The sequence below is a fragment of the Talaromyces marneffei genome, chromosome 2 (assembly GCF_009556855.1).
Source record: "Talaromyces marneffei chromosome 2, complete sequence".
NCBI classification, from domain to species: Eukaryota; Fungi; Ascomycota; class Eurotiomycetes; order Eurotiales; family Trichocomaceae; genus Talaromyces; species Talaromyces marneffei.
The window spans coordinates 725,567-746,010 of NC_072349.1; the positions used below are offsets into that span (position 1 = coordinate 725,567).

Genomic DNA, 20,444 nt, shown 5'->3' on the forward strand with positions numbered 1-20,444 from the left:
CACTATGCACTTATCATATTATACTTGAATTGTAGAGCGGTCTCCATCAAGCTTCCATTTTGAGGATACCTTTGCGATAGTGTTACACTGATACGGCAATATCTACCAAAATGGCTATTATTTATACCCTTAATAACGCCTCGAGATCATGCCTTCCCTTCCCTTTTTTCATTTCATTTCATAATCATATAAAATAAATCCTTAACGATAGACTGGAAAAATGACATCCTCAGTCCTCTACTCCAACATTGCCAACCCCCCAACCCAAATTGTCAAAGCCGATGGCCACTACCTCCTAACCGCCGATGGCCGCAAAATCTTCGACGCCACCAGCGGCGCAGCCGTTGCCGCACTGGGGCATAACAATCCCGAAGTCAAGGCCGCCATTGTAGAGCAGCTAGAAACATTGGATTATGCTTATTTACCATTCTTCAGCTCCGGGGCGGCGGAGCGGATATGTGAGTTTTTGACGGAGTCGACAGGTGGGGAGATGGAGAAGGTTTTTGTTGTTAGTTCTGGTGTGTGTTCTCATTCACAAGCTTAGAAACAGTTATGAGCGTGCTGACAGAACGCATAGGAACAGAGGCTGTTGAAGCGTCATTAAAAATGGCACGGCAGTATTTCGTTGAGCTTGGACAGCCTTCACGGACTAAGTTCATTGCTCGAAAGCAATCATATCATGGCAACACGCTGGGTTCTCTAGCTACCGGTTTTCATAAGGGCAGGAGAGGCATTTATGAGCCTATACTTGCAACAAATGTGTCGCATGTATCGCCGTGTTATAGCTATAGAGGCCAACAAGCAGGGGAAAGCGAAGAACAGTATATCAGTCAGCTTGCGCAGGAACTTGAGAATGAGTTTCAGGCACAGGGTCCAGATACTGTGTGTGCGTTTATAGCAGAGACTGTCTCTGGTACTGTGAGTGTCACCCCACCGTCTCTAAAGTATGAGTTAGTATACAAGGACTAACAGCAATATAGACCCTCGGTTGCGTCCCACCAGTCCCCGGATACTTCAAAGCAATGAGAGAAGTCTGCGACCGCCATGGCGCATTATTAATTCTCGACGAAGTCATGTCCGGCATGGGTCGTACCGGAACTCTACACGCCTGGCAGCAAGAAGGTGTTGTACCTGATCTTCAGACAGTGGCCAAGGGACTTGGAGCCGGATTTGTGCCCATCGGCGCTCTTCTGCTCCATAAAAAGGTCGTTGATGTACTCTCCAAGGGCTCCAAGGCGTTTGTGCATAGCCAGACTTATCAAGGACATCCAGTTGCTTGTGCTGCTGCCGTTGAGGTTCAAAATATAATTGTTAGAGACAATTTGCTTGAGAATGTCAAGGTGCAAGGGGAGTTGTTGGGGAAGTTGTTGCATGAACGGCTTGGGGAGCATAGATATGTTGGCGATATTCGTGGCCGTGGACTATTATGGGGAGTAAGTCTATCTACATACCATTCATTAACCCTCTTCAACGCCTTGTTCCGAGCAGGCGATGTATTCAATAATGATTTATACTAACTGGTATGATTGTGCAGGTTGAATTTGTCAAGGACAAAGTAACAAAAGAACCATTTGCGGCACACGAACAAATCGGGGCAAAAATCAATTCAAAAGGCCTTGAAGCGAAGTATTCTATCTCGCTCATGCCAGGAGGTGGTATTGTAGATGGCAAAGATGGGGATATCATTTTAATTGCTCCCCCATACACAATTACTTCGACGGAGGTTGAGGAAATGGCGAAGACAATAGCGGATATTGTGAGCGAAGTGTTTGAGGATTATGCTTGATGGTCAAGTTCTAACCCAGCCATAGCTAGTTGTAAATAGTTCAAATTCACATTTATGTTCAATCTTCAAAATACCAAGTTCCAAATGTTATTTTGGTATCGATTTTAGGGCACGAAAGCGGGCATCGAATATGATTGGACGAACTATATGGATAAATATCCATTCATCATGCTTATCTGGATTTCATCGACTTCCATCTAAGTTACGTGAATACCTGGGTATCATCACTTCTTAAAACAGCCAACAACATGGCGCCACCAAATACCCAGTTACTCATTGCAAATAACAGAAAGAGGCCCAAAGTAAAAGGTATGTTACCTATTGTCAAAACGAGTCCCGTAATTCTGGACTCAGGATCTCATTCGTCATCCAGGTTGTTATCAGTGCTCACGACGTAGAATCGACTGTGATCGCCAAGAACCAACCTGCAAGAAATGCACAACAAAAGGATTAACATGTAGCGGGTTGGGTATTCGATATAGGTTCAACGGCAGCTTAGCATCTCGAGGCAAGCTTGTTGGTAAAACTGTCCCTACGACACTCTCGTACGGTGGGGAAACCGATACGGACACATCAAGCCTGATTAATGCAAAGTCGCGTTCATCGATTATCTCTCGCAGAAAAGCCCCCAGTCCCACACTAAAACAAAAATATACGGCTCGACATGAACAAAAACCCAGGAGTCGATCTGACAATCGTCGTATGACGCCGCAGTGGCTCTCGAGTAGCACCAATAGCCGGATAATGGAGAATAAGGAGGATACAACAGTAATCGTTAAGAGGTCTCTCAACCATGTTGATGGTGAAACACAGTATTTGATGCAGTACTGTATATGATCCTTCAATGAGCCTAACGTGTCATGCGAAGCTGATCTTTTTTTAACAGTCGCTGAACACATCGCTCCGGCGGCAGCAGTAATCGATAGAGGCTGGAATGGCTTTCGAGATCTACTCCTACCATATGCTGAAATAGAGCCGTTTGTCAGAAGAGCGATTGCAGCTGTCTCAAGACAGCATATCATTCTACGACTTGGAGGTGACTTTGCTTCCGACATCCGGGAATACAACGGCCTTATTTCAGAGTTGGTTGCGAGATCAAAAGTGTTTGCTCCAAACCAGGATATACCCAGCTTGATAGTACTTCTACTTTTACACTATAGGGAGACTGTTAGTGGAGGGAATGGGTTCAAGTACCTTTATGGGTCGTTGAAGTCATTGCCGGATTTGACGATACAGAATAGCTTGCCGGGTCAATTATTTGAGTTGGCGCGATTCGTCAATATACAAATACTGAGGTAATGAATCCATCAAAAACTGTCCAATAACCATACTTATTTATATAGACTGCGTCTCTTTGCCGAGCCCCTCTTTGACGAAGCAGATGGGAAACAATATCTCTCAGTCCACCGAACAAGATGTTTCGAGTTCCTACGATTTTGTCAAAGCCTGCACCCCGAATACGAAGAGCTTATGAAGCTCTTATTTGCAGCAGTGACTTTAGCATGTGAAGCTTATATTCGACGGGCATGTTTCGATCCTCCGTCAAACGAAGCGGCTCATCTAATCGAAACGTTCCGCCAGCTCGTCCAGCGAGTGAAGAGTTATGGTAATGTTGTAGGCCAAAACTTGCTTGCTTGGCCATTTTTCGTTATGGCAGCAGAAAGTTCGACACAAGAGGATCGAGATTTTTTTCTCAATGAGTTGCAGTCGCTGTACGAGGCTACGGGATATCGGAGTGCTCTTCGGGGTGTAGAAACGATTCGGAACATGTGGCAAGCTGGGCTGAATACCAGGTGGACGAGCTTACTTGGTGGATATGATCAGTTTTTAATCATGTAGCGTTCCGAAGAAGCAAGCAAGGATGAAATGTTAGAGCTCTGTATGAATGTAGAAAATGAACGTAAGATTGAGTAGGGTTAGGGTTGATATAAACCAAAAACGGTAAGCTTCAAGATTAGCATGTGCGGGGTCTGTGGTAGCCCGTAGTAGTGACTATCATAGTGACCAGATGCTACCTTGTCTCAAAACCAACTGTCTAACGAACCAGCAAGGTTGCTTGCTCGTTTCTCGATAAGCAACTAGGCCAGCCAAAATATTATCACCAACAACATATTTCGGGCAACATGGATTTCGCATACGACCACATCCAAGAGGAGATCCTAGCTTCCAACCAATCCGACAAGCGCGAGGACGGAACCCCCTCCACCGACTCAAAGAACATAGACCTCGGCGCCGAATTCGAAGAGACCTTTCGAGCTTTCTCTAACAGTCCATGGGGTGCAAAGATCGGTGGATTATGGAGTAATGTGCGGAAACAAGGCGAGAGTTATTATGAAGGTGCTAGACAGGAATATGCTGCGGTGAGCGAGGAGGCAACGAAGGGCCTCTCCGGTCTTCGTGATAGCATCGTCGATAGGACCAAGGGAATTTCGCTAGGCGGTGCTCTCTCTGCGATCAATCCGGGCAACGAGGAATCTTCGGGGGACTCTACAACGGAAGCCGCAGATGACGAAAGCAAGACCGAAGAAGGCGAAGGGTTTATTTCACGATTCCGAGCTGAAGCAGCAAAACGACTGAAAGAAATTGAAAAAGCAGAGGACGCAGCTGACGAAGCCCTGATTCGATTCGGTACAAACGTTCGCAATTTCTTGCGGGACGCTGTCAGCATTGCTCCGCCGGAGCAAGGGTCCGACAAGGTCCTCTTCGAGAGCAAGGATTCAGAAGGAAAACGTGTCTTTCATGCAACTCGCCTCGAAGCTCAATTACATGCTATCCATACGAATTTGGAAGGTCTGAAGAAAGACCCCGATACTGAGCAGTGGACTGAATTCGACAAGGAGTTCAATGTGGAGAGCAAGACAGATGATATCACCAAGGATCTCGAACAGTACCCTGAGCTGCGCCGAGCTATGGAGAAGCTTGTTCCAGAGACTGTTGACTATAGCGAGTTTTGGTCGCGGTATTACTTCCTCCGTCTAGCTGTTGAGACGGAGGAGCAGAAGCGCAAGGAATTGCTAAAGGGTAGGCTTCCTTCCACCTGTTAATTTTATTTCTCATGCTAACCAATAAATTTTATTACAGGCGCCAACACAGCCGCCGACGAAGAGGAAGTCGGCTGGGACGAAGACTCAGACTCCGAATCCGAATCTCCATCCACCCCGCACGTGAAATCCAAGCCAAGCGCCGCATCCTCCCAAAACCTCACCGTTGTAAATGATTCCAACTTATTGAGCGAACCACGTCGATCCCATGACCAGCACTCTCAACCTGATAGCGAGTCAAGCTACGATGTCGTCAGTGGTGCCACCAGCCAGACTCCCGCTAGCCCTCGCGAAAAGTCCTCTGCAAAGGCTGAGGAGAGTGATGAAGATTGGGAATAAGCTCTTTTGTTCTTCTTTTGCTTTTTGATTTAAGCCTATGGTGCTGTGCTTTTTTGATAATAGCTCTGAGCGGGAGTTATCGGAGTTAGGGTTGTAAATATTCAGCACGCTTAGACGTGTGTTGCGCTTTCATAATGTCTTCGATATCTTCTCCATTTGCCTCGAGTATTTTCCTTGGTCTGGGATTTGTGCTATCGCCATTCATTCACTTGACGAGAATGTCAAATTCAATTGAACCAATTATTTGACTGGCTACAATCTACGTTGCAATCAACACTCAAAAAGTTGGTACCAGTTGTCTTATTGATGTTCATTCAAAATTCATCATTCCTATCCTAACCATCCAACTACTTTGTTGCAGACCCCTGCCCAGCGCCAGGACTCGTTCCTAACCCCTCATCTGTAAGCGCTGTAGTTGGCCGCCTAGACAACGGTGAGACTTTAGGCAAACCGCCCCTTCTCCCACCTGTAGGTGCCGCCTGTCGGGACATTTGCCGTGGCAGACCCGGCGACGACAATGGCGGCGTTTGCTCTCGCGACGACCGTGTCTGATACCGCTCTTCCGATATACTAGGCGATGCAGGGTCAACACTTGTCTCTCGATACGCATGCCGTGCTGGAGTTCCCGTTGGCGTCCAATGTTCATCATCGTTGTACTGATACTGATAATCTTCCCCGCGAGGCTTGAGTGGCGACTCATCGTACGGATCCCAGCCTACTTTCCGCCGGGCTTCGGTGCGTACGCGCTGTCGGTGTTGTTCGTCGCCTCCCGCACCGGTGGTGGAGGATTCTTCGAGGAAGAAGTTGAGGAGTTCGTCGGTAATTGAGAGATGCGATTGTTGTTGGAATTGTTGCAGAGATGTGAGACGAAGGAGGGTTTCGAGGAGAGATAGCGAAGTGCGGATATTGTGAAAAAGTGGGTTGGAGGCGGTCGATGCAGAGAGGTCATGGGAAGATGAAAATGATATTTGTTGTGACGAAGGACCTTTTTTGTCATCAAGGTTCAAATTTGCCATGCGAGATGTAGCATCGCCAGTGCTTGGGGTTTCTTCTTCATCGTCGGTATCTGTTTCGTCATCTTTGTCTTCCTCCTGATGCACTTCAAAGGCTACCCACTCCGGATCCAGTCCAGGTGGCAGACGCCAAGGGGCAGGTATATGGCGTTCTGACAAAGACTCAAAGTAACTTAACTCCTCTTCCTCTGGTTGCGCGGTGTTTAATTGCGCATCGAGTTGAGCTTGTATTTCATCTCGTGCTGCTTGACTTTCCTCTGGTTCCTCTTCTAGGGTCTCTTCACTAAGCTCGCTGTACATCGTTTCGTTCCTGTCAAGCATTCGACGTGGTGGAATAGCATTGACATCTCGCTTGAGCAAGAGGACCGGACTGTTCGCTTCACCTTCATTTCCAATGTTGAGCATCTTACCGGTGTCCGCGTAGAAGATCTTGGATATTTGATGAACAGGGACGATTTCTCGAAGACCAGCAAGTTTGACTCCTTCGTAGGATTCAGGCTGCGCTTCACCTTCCTCGAAATTGTGCACTCTGCCGTCATCTAGATCCTCCACAATGACAATCTGATAGGCGAATTCGTCTACCCTTCCAGTGGCAGGAAGATCGGAATTTCTCAGTTTCTGGTTTGATGGATCCGCAAAGACGTCCATGGGAACTCGTCTGAGTTTTACTCGAGCTTTGTGTATGACTTCCTTCCATGTCGTTTCTCGGATATTCTCCTCATCAAAATGCCTTATATGGCCGCTGAAGAGCATGTACACTGATAGTGTAAAGGTCGGGCCGACTTGTACCGCTCTAGAGGGTTGGATGGAGTATTGTGTATCACAAGCACTCAGAAACGTGCTGGCCTGTAGCAAACGTGATGGTGACACCGTGGATGGTAGAGTCGTAGATAGCCTGGCGCCAGATGTTGTGATTGCCAAATTCATCAGCGGTACCGCATCTTCGATTTTTTCTAGCACCTTGCGGATATCAGAGATAATATGTTTGATCTCGATCTCGTTCTGGGCTCGTGCTTTGGATGATAGTGCCCCTCTGTGAGCTAGTTCCTCCGCTGACGCTGCCTTTTCTAGTCGTCGTGCAAGTGACTGTATGTCGTGTCTTATTGCTTTAGTTAAGGAAACAGCCGATTCAAGTGACGTGTTCCCTCTAGCAGCTATCAATTCAATCATATCTATCGCAGGCGATATGACCTAGAATGCAGCGTTAGTCTTTGAGGTAAATGAAGTCGATGGAAAGCTAACCGTAATCTTGCTCTGTAGTCTCTTCTGTAGAGCCAGTAGTTCTGTTCTTTCGGTGCCTCCAACATTCTACATATTATGTGTTAGCTGTGTTGACTGACACTATTTCGATGCATCATACTTTAAGCAACCTAGTCGATTGTTGGATTGCATATGTCGCGGTTATACTGATGCCAGATCTAAAAGCGCCATAAGACAGAGTAATACACTAAGAGTTCTGTAAATATCCTTACCGAATGGCATAGTTCATGGCCTGGTGGGTGATCTGTATAGAGAATCAGAGACAGGTAACAAGCAAGTTATCATCAATAGGAGACCCCCACCTTGGAAAGAAACACCTCCATCTTGGACTGCTAGAGTAATATGGATGTATGTCTTTCAGTTCGATGAAAACTGAATCGGAGAATCCTGGATAGTTGTGTAGAAGAAGAAATGTTGGCTTTAATTAGGCTGGGGAAGTGGGTGTGTACCTAAACGCTGAGGAGGGAAAGGTTGGTCTTCTTACACCTCACAAGAAGACAAGGACATTCTAATAAAACGGGGAGCTCCTTGGTTTTTTCCACCTCTAGAATTTTCAGACTCTATTATTTATTGTTTGTTAACTATGTACGAAAATGTTTCTGATTATTGCTAGTGACAAAGGCTGTAGAATATATAGCCGCGGGTCGTCCCTGCCACCGATAGACGCGCGGCTTATAAGCCAATAAGAGCTAACTTGTCCCTCAGGCCCCGCACAGCTGAGTCAGCAATCAGTGCAAAATTGTCCCAAGCCCCTCCACTTCTTACATGGTTTGTCCCTCAATAAAGAAGGAGAAGAAGCCTGCACACGACTTTCGAGGGGCTATTGTGAAGATAGTCTCGTCCAAATTTTTGCTTCGTTCAGTGCTTCCTTTCGCTTGATTTTTGTTCGTTCCTCTCATAAAGCCTATCGTCATGGCTGACCAAACGCCCGACAACTGGGAGGAAGACCTCTCCAGTCAAGCCAACAACATGAACTTGAATAACGGCAACAACAACTTCCAAGCTCAAACTCCCTCGTTCCACCCTGGTGCAGCATCGTTCCAACCCGGAGCTAACACGTTCGTTCCTGGCCAGCAGTATCAGCAATACGGATACCCTCAATACCAGCAGCAGCAGCAAGGCTATTATCCCGCCTTCAACCAACAACAACAGCAAGGCTACAACCAGTACGGTGGCTACGGACAGCAACCTGGCAACTACAACCAAATCTACAACAACCAGTACAGTGGTGGCGGCTACAACCAATACTCGCAACAACAGCAACCACAATTTCGTCAGGCTCCTGCTGCCCAAAAGGCTCCTGCCGCCGAACCAGCCGCCCCAGCTGCGCAAGCCCCTAAACCCGCAGCAGCTCCCAAGGCCAAGGTTCTATCTCTCGGAGATAGTTCCAGCGCTCCAAAGGCCAAGGTCCTTTCTATTGGTACTCCGGCGGCGACAAAGACCACCAAGGACGAAACTGCACTTGGGGATACTAAGGGCGCCGCTGCCGTGGAGGCTGCCAACAAGGTAACTGCAGCCAAGGCAATTGAAAAGACAGAAAAGAAAGCAGAGGCAAAGGCTGCAAGCAGCGGAAATGCTTCCCCCGCTCCCTCTTCTGGCAACAACAGTCCCGGACGCAGCAGCCCTGCCCAAAGTGACGGTCCCAAAGCCGTTCGCGACGCCGATGCAGTTACCCGTGAACAGAAAGCCGATGTTGATGAAGCTACGTTGAAGGAAATTTACGGCGAAAAGCGCGAACACGTCAACCTCGTGTTCATCGGTCACGTTGATGCCGGAAAATCGACTCTCGGAGGTTCCATTTTGTACGCCACAGGCATGGTCGATGACCGTACACTAGACAAATATAAGCGCGATGCTAAGGATGCTGGTCGTGAGACATGGTATTTGTCATGGGCATTGGATTTGACAAACGAGGAGCGTGCCAAGGGTAAAACCGTCGAAGTCGGTCGTGCCTTTTTCAAGACTACCTACCAAGGCCCTGACGGCGAGGTCGAGCGTCATTTCACCATTCTCGACGCTCCCGGTCACAAGTCCTTTGTGCCGCACATGATTGGTGGTGCTTCGCAAGCCGATGTTGGTGTGTTGGTTGTTTCGGCTCGTAAGGGTGAGTACGAGACTGGTTTTGAGAAGGGAGGTCAGACCCGAGAGCATGCTCTTTTGGCCCGAAACACCGGTGTCAAGAAGCTCATCGTCGCCGTGAACAAGATGGACGACCCAACTGTCGAGTGGGCCAAATCTCGTTTCGACGAATGTACCATCAAGATTGCCAAGTTTTTGGAGAATTTGGGTTACAAGAAGACAGATTTGACTTTTATGCCCATTTCCGCCCAGCGCACCCTGGGTATCAAGGACCGCATCCCCAAAGATGTTTGCCCATGGTACGACGGACCCTCTCTTCTCGAATATTTGACCGACATGAAGATGCCTGAACGCAAGATCAACGCGCCTTTCATGATGCCCATCAGCGCCAAGTACCGTGATATGGGTACTATGGTGGAAGGTCGTATCGAGTCTGGTGTTTTGAAGAAGACCAACAATTACGTCATGATGCCCAACAGAGAAGAAGTAGGCATTTCCGCACTATATGGTGAAACCGAAGATGAAATCGCCACTGCCACCTGCGGTGACCAGGTCCGACTTCGTCTTCGTGGTATCGAAGAAGAGGACATTCTTCCCGGTTTTGTCCTTTGCTCTCCCAAGCGACCAGTCCACTGTGTTTCTGCATTTGAGGCCAAGATTCGAATTTTGGAGTTGAAGAGCATTCTCTCTGCTGGTTATAACTGTGTCTTGCACGTGCATTCTGCTATCGAAGAAGTCACCATTGCTGCATTGTTGCATAAGCTCGAGCCCGGCACAGGCCGTAAGAGCAAGCGGCCACCTGCTTTTGCCAGCAGGGGTCAAACTATCATTGCCCGTGTGGAAGTCACTGGTTCCGCAGGTGCTGTCTGTGTGGAGAGATATGAGGATTACGACCAACTTGGTCGATTCACTTTGCGTGACCAGGTAAGCAAACGTTCTGTCGTCACCGCTGATTGAGACCGTACTAACATTATCTACTCCTCAGGGACAAACCATTGCCATTGGTATGATCACAAAGTTGATCCTTAACGAAGAATCCGCTTAAAAAGGAGGTGACGTATATGCATGAAGTCTTATAAAATAAGCATTTGGACAGGCTTAGGTTTTTTCTTTTGTCGTGTGATGATTATGAAAATGTTTATGTTTTAGTTTAGATTTTGCATTCGTTAGTCAATGATATACGACTTGACATTGCTCTCTCCCTCTCTCTAATGAACTCGAATTGATTTGGATAGTGTCAAATTACTCTTGAGCCCCTCATCTCGTCTCCATAGTTCCAGACGACAAAGGGCGCTCTCTTTGTGCATTTTGTCGGAGGCCATTAGATCCGCAACAAGCCGTAGAGGAAGTATCATCCTGATATAAATGCATCCATCCTCGCAGCTATCCATCAATGCGTCTGCTGTTAGGATCGATGAACAGCGTGCTTGAATTATTGCTGAAAAATCAATCGTTGGTTTGTCGTTGTCGTTGTCGTTGGCGTGAATGTTGTCTACGTGGTTGAGTATGAGGATCCATGCGAGACTGTAGTATGCCACTGTGACCACGATCTCCTCTGAGCCCGAGTCGGATATGTAGACGATGGGTATGGAGAGCGGAGTAAGGATTCGACTGGGATATGATAGAGCCAGAGATCGAAGCCGTATAGGGGCATCGTTTGACATGGTAGTCTCTATTGTTGTTATTGGTGCTGTTGTAAGCAATTCTTTGATAGAATGTAACTCGACTAGAAGATAGACATGGCCGGATGTTGCGCCAGGGCAAGGTACCCCTGGCAGATGTAGGCATTGTGAGTATGAAGGCTGGTTTTCTCATCACACTGGAGCACATGTTAGAATGTCTCATTCTTCAAGGCTTTTTTTTTTATAGCACTCGCCCTGACCTTTCGTCTACGACACACGGAACAGCCTTTGCTTCTACCGATACCTGACCATAGAACCATTCTCGTCAACTACATCAAAGAAACGATGACTGTGGTGACGAATGGAAAGATCTATGTTATCTGGCTAGTTGGATGTAAGATGGATCATGGAAGTTCGTCTGGCTCAAAACCCTAACTTTTCCATTTTGGATTTGACGACGCTAAGCCCAGTCTGGATATTATTGCGAGCAATTACTCATTTATCCCAACACTGCATAACCCCATATCATTCACCCCGAGGGGATTTTTTTTTGTTAAAAAAAAGGCAAAACCTATGGCAGGGTGTTATTCCTCTCGGTCCCTTCAATAACCGGCACCCAACTTCCTCTGCTCCTGCAATAATATTCTTGCTTCGGAGCCCATTCTTTACCCTCAAGATTCATTGTCCCGCTAGTCACGATAACTGCGCCTTCTAGCATGGGGCTCACATCATTCGTGATGAACAGTGATGACCCACATGTAGTGCAAAAGGACCTGTTGACGGTAACTTTTGCATCGGTCTGGCTGTCATGATATGTTCTCAGATTCTGCTGACCAGTATGGATCCGGAGTTGCTAGGGGATAGTTAGTATTTTAGAAATTGCTATGCCTAGACAAGAAAGGGGAGGGAGAGTGGGCGTACGGTTTTCTTGAAAATGCTATTTGCCATGAAACTCGATCCGGTCGACTTTTTACAATTCTTGCAGTGACAGAGGACGTTTATGATGGGAGGCCCAGAGAGTTCGTATTGAACTGTGCCGCAGAGGCAGTTTCCAGTGATTGCAGTTTCGGTCATGTTGAGTATCTTATAAGAAGAAAAGAGAAGAACAGAAAGAGAAAAAATTAACCTATTGCAGTTCGGGGATCTTTCGTCTTTATAAGCAGCCACGGATCTAATGTAAGGGGTTTTCCTTGTGAGCACAGCATGAAGTTGCATATGACCTGCAATATTAGAGTGTACGTACTGCTTTGTCAGATCCTCGCAATAATCGACGTATTTGGACGAACATGGCAGATCAAACCCACCCTGCAGGCAAGAAGCCATATCTTTTATCGAAATACTGAATGCTATTTAGGTTCTGTGCACACGTCCCTCAACAGCATTATGTGGACGCATTTAGCATAAAAGATTAAGGTCTACCTAGGTAGACAGTATACAACCGAAGGCATTCGATCCTGTGATAGATACCTACCTACACAGACACTCAATCCTTACTCCAGTAATCAATTAGTCACATGAAGGTCTTGGGGACTCTTCAACAATCTTCCCATAGACTATGACCGCAGCCCACCCATCAGAAGCCGGATTCTCTCCACCTTCAATATAAAATCTCGTCTCCAGTCCCTTCGCAATATACCAAGCCTGCGCCAACTTCTCCGTCTCATTCGAGAATTTTCCTCGGAGCCTAACAACATTGCGGGGCACTCCATTCTCTTCCCCCAGACCAAAAGTTTCAACCCGGACAATCACCCCGGGAGCGAGATACGTCGGTAATAAGATGACTTCCGTCTCCCAGACCTTCGTCATGACCGGCATATTCTCGCCTTCCTCATCTCCGCATGGTTGAGGAAATTCCAGTCCAAACAAATCTTCATTCGGCGGATAGAACTTGCCCATCCCATACGTACCATCCAGAAAATTCCCAATGTCATAAAATAGATGATTCCACAAGTGATGGATCTCGTTTCTCCAAGGGTTATGAAGTGTCTTCATATCTGGATTCAGTGGTAACTTTTCCCGTTCTTCTAGTGATAACCACTGGATTTTCCGCATGACAGAACCAACATCGGTGAAGTCCGGTGTTGGAGGAATCAAAGTCCATGCCTGGCGCAAGATGCAGGCTGTTGTCCACTGCGCAGGGTCCTGGCCGAAGTTGATTTTGCGGAAGGTGATTTGAGTAACATCATTGAGGTCCCATTCGCCATCTAGCATGGAAAACATGTTGTCCTCTCCGTTGCTTGGATAACGAAGTGAGGGACAATGAAGTGAGGAGACGCAAGAAAGGAGAAAATTAGAAGGAAGATTTGTAGGGGTTTGTGGGTGAGTAACCACCTGCAAAGATTCCAGGCTGCCATCCCAAGTGCTAAGATAAGCAACGCCTTCAGCCTCTTAGTTAGTTTATCTAGACATGACTCAACCGGGCATATAACTAGGTTATATATGGACATGGTGCCCTTTTGTCTTTCCCAGATCGGCTTAGGGCGGCGCAGATATCAATCGCCAAGATGTTGGTGTTTTGAGATTCAGGCTGACACCTAGGTATCCTCTGAGATCAAATATCCGAGCCATGTAGTTAAATAGGTCTTTGATATGTATTCAATGATTTTTTTATGAAAACTTTGGAGGAGGCTAAACCGGGATGTGCTTACTTTATCGGGACTTAAATGTCAATATCTCTTCTTCAGTCAATGTTATCCAAATAGAAATCGAGTAGTCAGTTCAAAAGGTAGAGTCATGATTCATGATATGTAAAAAATTAAAAAAAAAAAAAAAAAAAAAAAAAAAAAAAAAAAAAACAAGAAAGCTCATCGTTTTATATGTCCATGGGTATTTGTACCAAACACAATCAGACGACTCGACTACCGCTTCTTCTTACCCACAACCTTGGTAAATCCATCCTCGTCAACCTCTGGCTCAACCCTTTCTCTAGGCGGTCTCGAGACCAGCGCAGGCGCATCGCCCATCTCCTCATCCTCATCCTCATCGTCGTCGTCATCATCATCATCATCTCCGTCCGTCTCCTGATCCTCATCCTTCGTCTCAACACGCTTAAACATAGCCTGCTGCTGCTCCGTTCCCTTCCTCTCCATCCTCTCCTTATACTCAGCCCACATCTTATCCAACTCCTCATAATCACCCAACTCAATCTTGCCCTTGAGAGTCATAATCTGATCCGCAACCACGCCCGCCGAGCCATCGTCGACCGCAACATCGAATTCATCCGCCATCACCTGCACGAGGATATCTTCAATGTCGTAAGAATCCGTCTCCGGGCGTGTGGCTATGATATCTGAGATTGCGCCGCAGAGCCAGTCGCGCTTGTCGGAGGAGTTTTGGCCCCCCCAGGAGGATTGCACGGCGAGAGTTAGCGCGGGCCAGGTGTTGAGAGTGAGGGTGATGGCGAGGTCGAGTTTTTGTTGTTTTTCGTCCGAGGGGACGGCGGCGGTTGTAGATGCCATGTTTGTGCAATTGTGTAATTGTCTAATCGCTGCGAATATTCTAACTCAGATCACGGTCGATGTTGGTGGTTGTTGTTGTCTGCCCCGCTATGATGCCAATTCTAAAATATTGAACAAGTGACGATCCTGATTTTAAATGCAAAAATGCGAAAACGAATCGCTTAGAAATTTCAAATCGAAGTGTTTTGTAGTTTGCGTGTAGGGTATATGCGTTCACAGAACTCAGTGTCGTAGAAGCTGTGGTAAATCTCACCGCAAAAAATTTTGAATGTGCCCGCAGCCAACTGCGCTTATCGTTATCTTATCTTATCAGCCATCTTGCCCCCCGCCATAGTGAACGTAGACAGAACAAGATGTTGTTGGATATTTCTTGGACGATTTACTCAATCTAGAGGCTTGTGGTTTTTAGGAAACAAGTTCAACTAGGAAGGTGTACTGCTAAATACAATGGTAGACTGACTTTTATCATGCCTCGAATCAGATTTGAAATGTCATTATATAAACAATGAATGGTCTAGTTAAATGCAATGAATAGCTATGTATGAACCCACCAACGCCAAACACGAAAAAGAAACAAAATATCGTGAAAGCCATCGTCGAGTCCGGCTCGTGTAGGGTATTTACCGGCCAAAAGGATTCCGCGCCGTGATGCCTCAAATAAAACAAGACAAAAGTCTATAGGTGCTCAAAGCTGAGCCATATCATTCATAATTCTAACCTCCTCGCCAGGCTTAAAGGCAGGCAGTCCAATGAAGGGGCAGCCTTCGCAACGGAACGCATCGCCTAGCGAGCAGCTGTTGCATGAGCCGGTCTTTCCTTGCACGGTAAAGTCGACTTCGTCGTTGAGTTCGTCTGTCTTGAGTTTGAGCACGTTGAGCTCTGCATTGGCTTTTTCGCGGCGCTCGGCGTCTTCGGCTTCGAGTTGCGCGGCAAGACCGCAGGTGCAGTCCTTGCAGGCGCGTCGTCGCTTTTTGGCGATATCTGGTTTGCATTCGGCGGCTATGGGCCAATTAGTATCGAGTAATACAACAAGTAGTGACACAAGAGCGGGGGGGACTCACGCTGCTGTACAGGCCTGCCAAGATCTTCCTCGGCCAGCAAATCGTCTTCATCAATCAATTCGTCATCGTCGTAATTATCAACAAAGCCAACGGACTCGACCTTGACGGGCTCCGGGGCAACCTTATTCTTCTTTTTCAAACCGAATCGGAGAGGTACAGCGGCTTCCTGATATTGTGGTTTCTCGAATGCGCCATTGTTCTCCACCAAGCCAGCCAGAATTGCCTCACGACCCTCGGTTGCTTGAAAGGGGCCGTCTTGTAACTTCAACTGTGCCGAAGGCTTCATGGCAGGGGTCAAAACATTAAAAACATCGCGAGTAAGCAGCCCAAGAGCCTCGTTTCGTCGAGCGCCATTGGTATCTGTGAGGACGAGCACGAGATCGTAAGCAGATGCAGGGAGTGTGACGAATCCGGCAGATAGGCGGTCGAGCATCTGCAAATCGGTAACGGAACGATCAAATGTCGCAAAGATATCTCTTAACTTCTCTTCATGGGCGGCGATTGAGGGAGGAGCGAGGAGCAGAGTGCGTTTCTGAGTCGCATCTTGGGCAGGGGCAAAATCAAAGTCGGGCGTCGTGTCGATGAGAACGGGTAGGGAAGGCATTTTGTCTGTATTGGTTCCTCTTTATCTTTCTGTTTGATGGTTTGAGTACGCAAGAAAGAAAGAAATAGAGACGCAAGATGGGAGGTTAAGAAGGATGACTGTGATTACCAACCCTCCAAAAGTATCCGAAGTCGGGGGAAAACTTTAAAAATGGCAGCCCCGCCTCCTGCCTAAGTTTTCAGGTTTTCAGGCATGCTTTGCCACCGGACGCACAAATCGGGCTAGCCTTTTTCGGACCATCTTATCGCTGATCGGTTCCGGCGATATGATTGGCTTACGCAATATTCTTATAGTACAACAGGAACGAGTCACATCGTCCCTTTTACTAATATCCAATGCCAATATGATTAACTAGTTGGTTGGTTTCATATGTACCCCAAGTTCTGCACTGTATTATGAGTATGTTCATGTTGGGTTTGCTAGTTATCCCACACTGTCCCAAGTAACTACCATGCATCAGATCTTGTAGTGTGTTCTTGAATTCAAATACCTACAGGTCGGGGTTTGTTTCCGGACCGGGTTCTTGGTTGTCGTTATTCCCACTACCTAGCCCTAATCAACCGCCCTTCCTGGTATCCGGCCTCACATCACAACTCCCCAGAGTACATGTGTGCGTAGTTTCGCAACTGAATTCCGGTGTCTGTCAGAAAATCAGCGTGAACCTGATGCGTGGATGCTCAAGCAAGATCTGATTTCATCCGTAACCACAATTTGGAAACCCCGGTGAAGCCAACCGTTATGTTGGGAAGTCACTTTCAATCTATTCTATCAACTCGGAGAACAACTACTTATATTGGCTATATGTTGACTCTAAGAGAAGGTTGTCATGTCTCACAAACTTAGCTACAGTTCATGTATAGAAGCATCAGACGTCACAGTTACCTGTAATAAACTCTATTGCACACTGCCGCTCCTCAAGAGCTCTGGAGGTATTTCTATATATTGCCACCAGTTGACCCAAGTCGGCGATCTATTCCATCTTCTCTCCCCTAGTTCATCTGGTCGACTAACAACAAAACTTCTACATAGCATTCACTCCAGCGTTTACGAAAACCCATTTCCAACATTGCTCAAACATGCAGAACGCCCCTAATATCGGAGAGCTTACGACGCCCGGGAAATGTCTTGCGGATTTTTCGCTGGTTCCGGTATTGCATCTCTTAATCCTCTTGTAACACCTCTATATATTTTTATGGCTAATACTCGAGACCCATTTCTCTTACAGATCGGAGATAACTCGACCTCATATGCTCAGCAGATTGCCGCTATACAGCGATTGTGCGAGAGATCCGGTGTGAAATACTCCATGCATGCTACAGGAACCACGCTTGGTACGTACGCCGAGTATCTTCCATGATATAATCAGTATTTTAACATATGAGGAATGTCTTGTCTGGTTCAATAGAGGGACCTTGGGATCAAGTCCAACGAGTCATAGGCTGCGCTCACTCTCTGGTCCATCAACAAGGAACGGGAAGAATACAAACGGATATCAGGCTCTCGACAAGGTAATTACAAAATCACTCTAAAGGCATGTAGCTAAAGGATGGATGACTGATTAATTCGACAGGACGGACAAGCCACAAAGTATTGAATCGGAGATTGCGTCTGTCAATAAGGTCCTAGCGACTTGATGCTTGTACGATGAGAATCTTGGGAAGACCTTGGGGCTACCTTCAAGTCTGCTTTTTGACTTGTGGAAGAGGGATCCTAGTTAGGGGTTATACTTCATGATGATATTGTATCAGTTATATCTTCCAAGGGCGGTATAAATGGACAAGATGTAGATCACAACCGATTTAGATTCTCATCGTACTATAACTCTGCAAATAGTAACAAAATTCAGTAGTAACACAACAGAAATTTAAGACCTCAGGAAACCAGCCCGGGATCTTTCGAAACGAATTTAAATCATATACAACATTGAAACATCAGAAATGATAGTCCTACAACTCGTTTTATCCAAAGTGCCAAAACTGACCAGATATCCCCTACCCAGGCAGCGCATTGCCAACAAAAACGACTAGAACCGCACAAAATCTGTAGAAAGTCAGAACAATAAGGATCCTAATTTTAACTATATCCGAAGAGAAGAGAGAGGGAGAAACATACGCAGCATTAGTAGCAAATATAAAATCCGTATTGGGAGTAGCCAAGAGCCTTGTCATGAATGCAAATACAACTGCGAACCCCCATAACGCAGCCATTCGTTCCCTTGTCGAGTGTGTCGCGTATAGTGCTAGCATTGCTCCCACGATGATGGTGGGAACGAGGATGACGACGAGTACAGAAAACCAATTTGTTATCCCGCCAGTCGACAAGACGAATCTGTCTGGGTATCCAGGGTGTTCAAGATGGCGACGTATGCATTTTGGAAACCTCTACATGATGTAGAAACCATTGCGATCACAATGTCAGTAATCAGAATCCGAACCTGTGGGGAAGAAAGACAGGTGTCTAACTTGAGAGTGGATGCTACTTACATGAATAATGGCAGCGAACCATTTGAAGCGTTTCATCTTCCTAAAAATGCTTACTATGTTCATAGTGATGAGGATTTGCTGCGGCAGACGATTTGTAAAGGGACCCATGAGATCGGCTTCATCAACCCAGGTGGTGTGGGCGACATCCTTCTGAAGATCGTCCTTGACAAATCTAATAAAACCTTCAAGAACAGCTTCATGAGGTATCCTGGAGGATTGAATTTTTGAGAAAAGATTCAGAAGCGTGTCTGGAATTAAGAATAGGAATTTGACAATCAGTGACTCTAAGATCCACAGCGCGTAGTTTCTGCCGCTTACAGTATTTGATAAGCTTGTTCTGTAGCTCTTCTTCACGCAGCCTGCTTTCTGTCGAGGCTTCCGCGCCCAGAGCTACAGTTGTTGCTCCCACGTTGTGAAGATCAATACCTGCCAGAAGAGCGTCACCGCTATGTGACTCGATCGCGGTGAGTTCCGACTGAAGCCGAAGAAGTAGCGAATACCCAAGGGACCCGAATTTGCGTAAGAGGGCATGGCTAGGGGCATCGAGCAATTTGATTACTATCTGAGAGTCGTTGCTGGCGGCCATCATCACTCATGGGCTGCAATGTTGTTTGGTATGCGATATAAAGCTGAGAGCACGACAGTTGTGGTTAGGGCTATTAACGTAGAGACGAAGATATTATTATTCTGTTTCCAAGGTTATTACATTCTATATCGACACATGCCGTCAGGAACCCCCTTAATATATCCATTTCAGCAACGATCTGATCATTGAGCCTCATGGGAAATTTTCCATTCGAAATCAATCCCCAAGTTCATGAAGTACTAAACATATCAAGGCAGCGCGAACATGGCCTGCGCGTCAACATCCGATGTGGTGTAGCGGGATGACTTTTTGTTGGCTCCCTCCCCAGGCCAAAAGCCACCATCTTGACAACGTAGCGACCTGACATGCACAAGCGCCGCTGAAACACCAGTCATGATACAAGATAAATGTATGTAAATTGGTGTCTAGATGGAATCAAAATTTGCGGCGCAGGTAGATTGATACTACCTTGGGGGAGACATGGTTGTTTATATGCACAGTAGCAGGTTTTCTTCGGCGCATATCTAACTTTGCATACATGATGTTTCCCTCTAGTCTTAACGTCGCCGATGTTTTTATCTTGATGATTGGATTCTTGTCGGCGCTTAGGTGCAAATATACCATAATCTGGAGTTGCGAGTGCGTCGTTCTTATCGGGCAGAGGGAAGAATCCGTCTTCAATCCTTGGACAGATTGTGATCTTGATAACCCCCAAACATGTGAGAAGCACATAGATAGCCGCTATGCCCGCTGAGCTAGTAGATGTTTTGTGTTTCATGTAACGGCTAAAACAGGGACGAGTAGAAGCCGTGATGGCATCTTATATAGAAGCCAGCGCTTACTCCCAGGGACAAAACCGACATGATATCCAAGATACCCTCCTCTTCCCACGCCATTTGCATCAACAAACTCTAGTCAAGAAATGCATCGTTTCATCTATATATAGGCTAGTTTTAGAAACTGTTGTTTCCTTAACGCCAGCTAGATTCACTAAATCCCCATCAACTGAAACAAAGTAAGGAAATCACTAAGATAGTGAAAAGGCAAGCCTCACGATGAGATGCGAGGTCTTCCAAACTGAGCGCATAATAGGACTAAACCCGTATGAGATG

The 20,444-nt window shown here is 46.6% G+C and overlaps 11 protein-coding genes across 11 annotated transcripts; 5 read left to right on the forward strand and 6 right to left on the reverse strand.

Annotated features, from left to right (window-relative positions):
- Positions 1-220: 220 nt before the first annotated feature.
- On the forward strand, positions 221-1,786 carry EYB26_002603 (uncharacterized protein; the record flags this gene model as incomplete). Its single annotated transcript, XM_054261908.1, has 4 exons — positions 221-518; positions 578-918; positions 981-1,433; positions 1,535-1,786. 4 exons carry the CDS (start codon positions 221-223, stop codon positions 1,784-1,786), a joined length of 1,344 nt encoding a protein of 447 aa, XP_054117883.1.
- A 248-nt stretch (positions 1,787-2,034) lies between these two features.
- Positions 2,035-3,625, forward strand: EYB26_002604 (uncharacterized protein; the record flags this gene model as incomplete). The annotated part of the gene is made up of 4 exons (XM_054261909.1): positions 2,035-2,095; positions 2,160-2,615; positions 2,673-3,081; positions 3,130-3,625. The coding sequence occupies 4 exons, from the start codon at positions 2,035-2,037 to the stop codon at positions 3,623-3,625; spliced, it is 1,422 nt and encodes a 473-aa protein (XP_054117884.1).
- A 284-nt stretch (positions 3,626-3,909) lies between these two features.
- On the forward strand, positions 3,910-5,166 carry EYB26_002605 (uncharacterized protein; the record flags this gene model as incomplete). Its single annotated transcript, XM_054261910.1, has 2 exons — positions 3,910-4,807; positions 4,868-5,166. 2 exons carry the CDS (start codon positions 3,910-3,912, stop codon positions 5,164-5,166), a joined length of 1,197 nt encoding a protein of 398 aa, XP_054117885.1.
- Positions 5,167-5,513: 347 nt separating this feature from the next.
- Positions 5,514-7,762, reverse strand: EYB26_002606 (uncharacterized protein; the record flags this gene model as incomplete). The annotated part of the gene is made up of 5 exons (XM_054261911.1): positions 5,514-7,370; positions 7,422-7,487; positions 7,540-7,597; positions 7,652-7,683; positions 7,742-7,762. The coding sequence occupies 5 exons, from the start codon at positions 7,760-7,762 to the stop codon at positions 5,514-5,516; spliced, it is 2,034 nt and encodes a 677-aa protein (XP_054117886.1).
- A 589-nt stretch (positions 7,763-8,351) lies between these two features.
- Positions 8,352-10,563, forward strand: EYB26_002607 (uncharacterized protein; the record flags this gene model as incomplete). Its single annotated transcript, XM_054261912.1, has 2 exons — positions 8,352-10,442; positions 10,504-10,563. 2 exons carry the CDS (start codon positions 8,352-8,354, stop codon positions 10,561-10,563), a joined length of 2,151 nt encoding a protein of 716 aa, XP_054117887.1.
- A 1,148-nt stretch (positions 10,564-11,711) lies between these two features.
- On the reverse strand, positions 11,712-12,214 carry EYB26_002608 (uncharacterized protein; the record flags this gene model as incomplete). Its single annotated transcript, XM_054261913.1, has 2 exons — positions 11,712-11,993; positions 12,062-12,214. 2 exons carry the CDS (start codon positions 12,212-12,214, stop codon positions 11,712-11,714), a joined length of 435 nt encoding a protein of 144 aa, XP_054117888.1.
- Positions 12,215-12,646: 432 nt separating this feature from the next.
- EYB26_002609 (uncharacterized protein) lies at positions 12,647-13,360 on the reverse strand (the record flags this gene model as incomplete). Its single annotated transcript, XM_054261914.1, has 1 exon — positions 12,647-13,360. The coding sequence occupies one exon, from the start codon at positions 13,358-13,360 to the stop codon at positions 12,647-12,649; it is 714 nt and encodes a 237-aa protein (XP_054117889.1).
- Positions 13,361-13,998: 638 nt separating this feature from the next.
- Positions 13,999-14,598, reverse strand: EYB26_002610 (uncharacterized protein; the record flags this gene model as incomplete). Its single annotated transcript, XM_054261915.1, has 1 exon — positions 13,999-14,598. One exon carries the CDS (start codon positions 14,596-14,598, stop codon positions 13,999-14,001), a length of 600 nt encoding a protein of 199 aa, XP_054117890.1.
- A 685-nt stretch (positions 14,599-15,283) lies between these two features.
- Positions 15,284-16,263, reverse strand: EYB26_002611 (uncharacterized protein; the record flags this gene model as incomplete). Its single annotated transcript, XM_054261916.1, has 2 exons — positions 15,284-15,597; positions 15,660-16,263. 2 exons carry the CDS (start codon positions 16,261-16,263, stop codon positions 15,284-15,286), a joined length of 918 nt encoding a protein of 305 aa, XP_054117891.1.
- A 1,076-nt stretch (positions 16,264-17,339) lies between these two features.
- EYB26_002612 (uncharacterized protein) lies at positions 17,340-17,897 on the forward strand (the record flags this gene model as incomplete). Its single annotated transcript, XM_054261917.1, has 4 exons — positions 17,340-17,411; positions 17,489-17,594; positions 17,669-17,771; positions 17,834-17,897. The coding sequence occupies 4 exons, from the start codon at positions 17,340-17,342 to the stop codon at positions 17,895-17,897; spliced, it is 345 nt and encodes a 114-aa protein (XP_054117892.1).
- Positions 17,898-18,254: 357 nt separating this feature from the next.
- EYB26_002613 (uncharacterized protein) lies at positions 18,255-19,332 on the reverse strand (the record flags this gene model as incomplete). The annotated part of the gene is made up of 4 exons (XM_054261918.1): positions 18,255-18,303; positions 18,376-18,644; positions 18,747-18,994; positions 19,065-19,332. 4 exons carry the CDS (start codon positions 19,330-19,332, stop codon positions 18,255-18,257), a joined length of 834 nt encoding a protein of 277 aa, XP_054117893.1.
- Between the last annotated feature and the right edge of the window lie 1,112 nt (positions 19,333-20,444).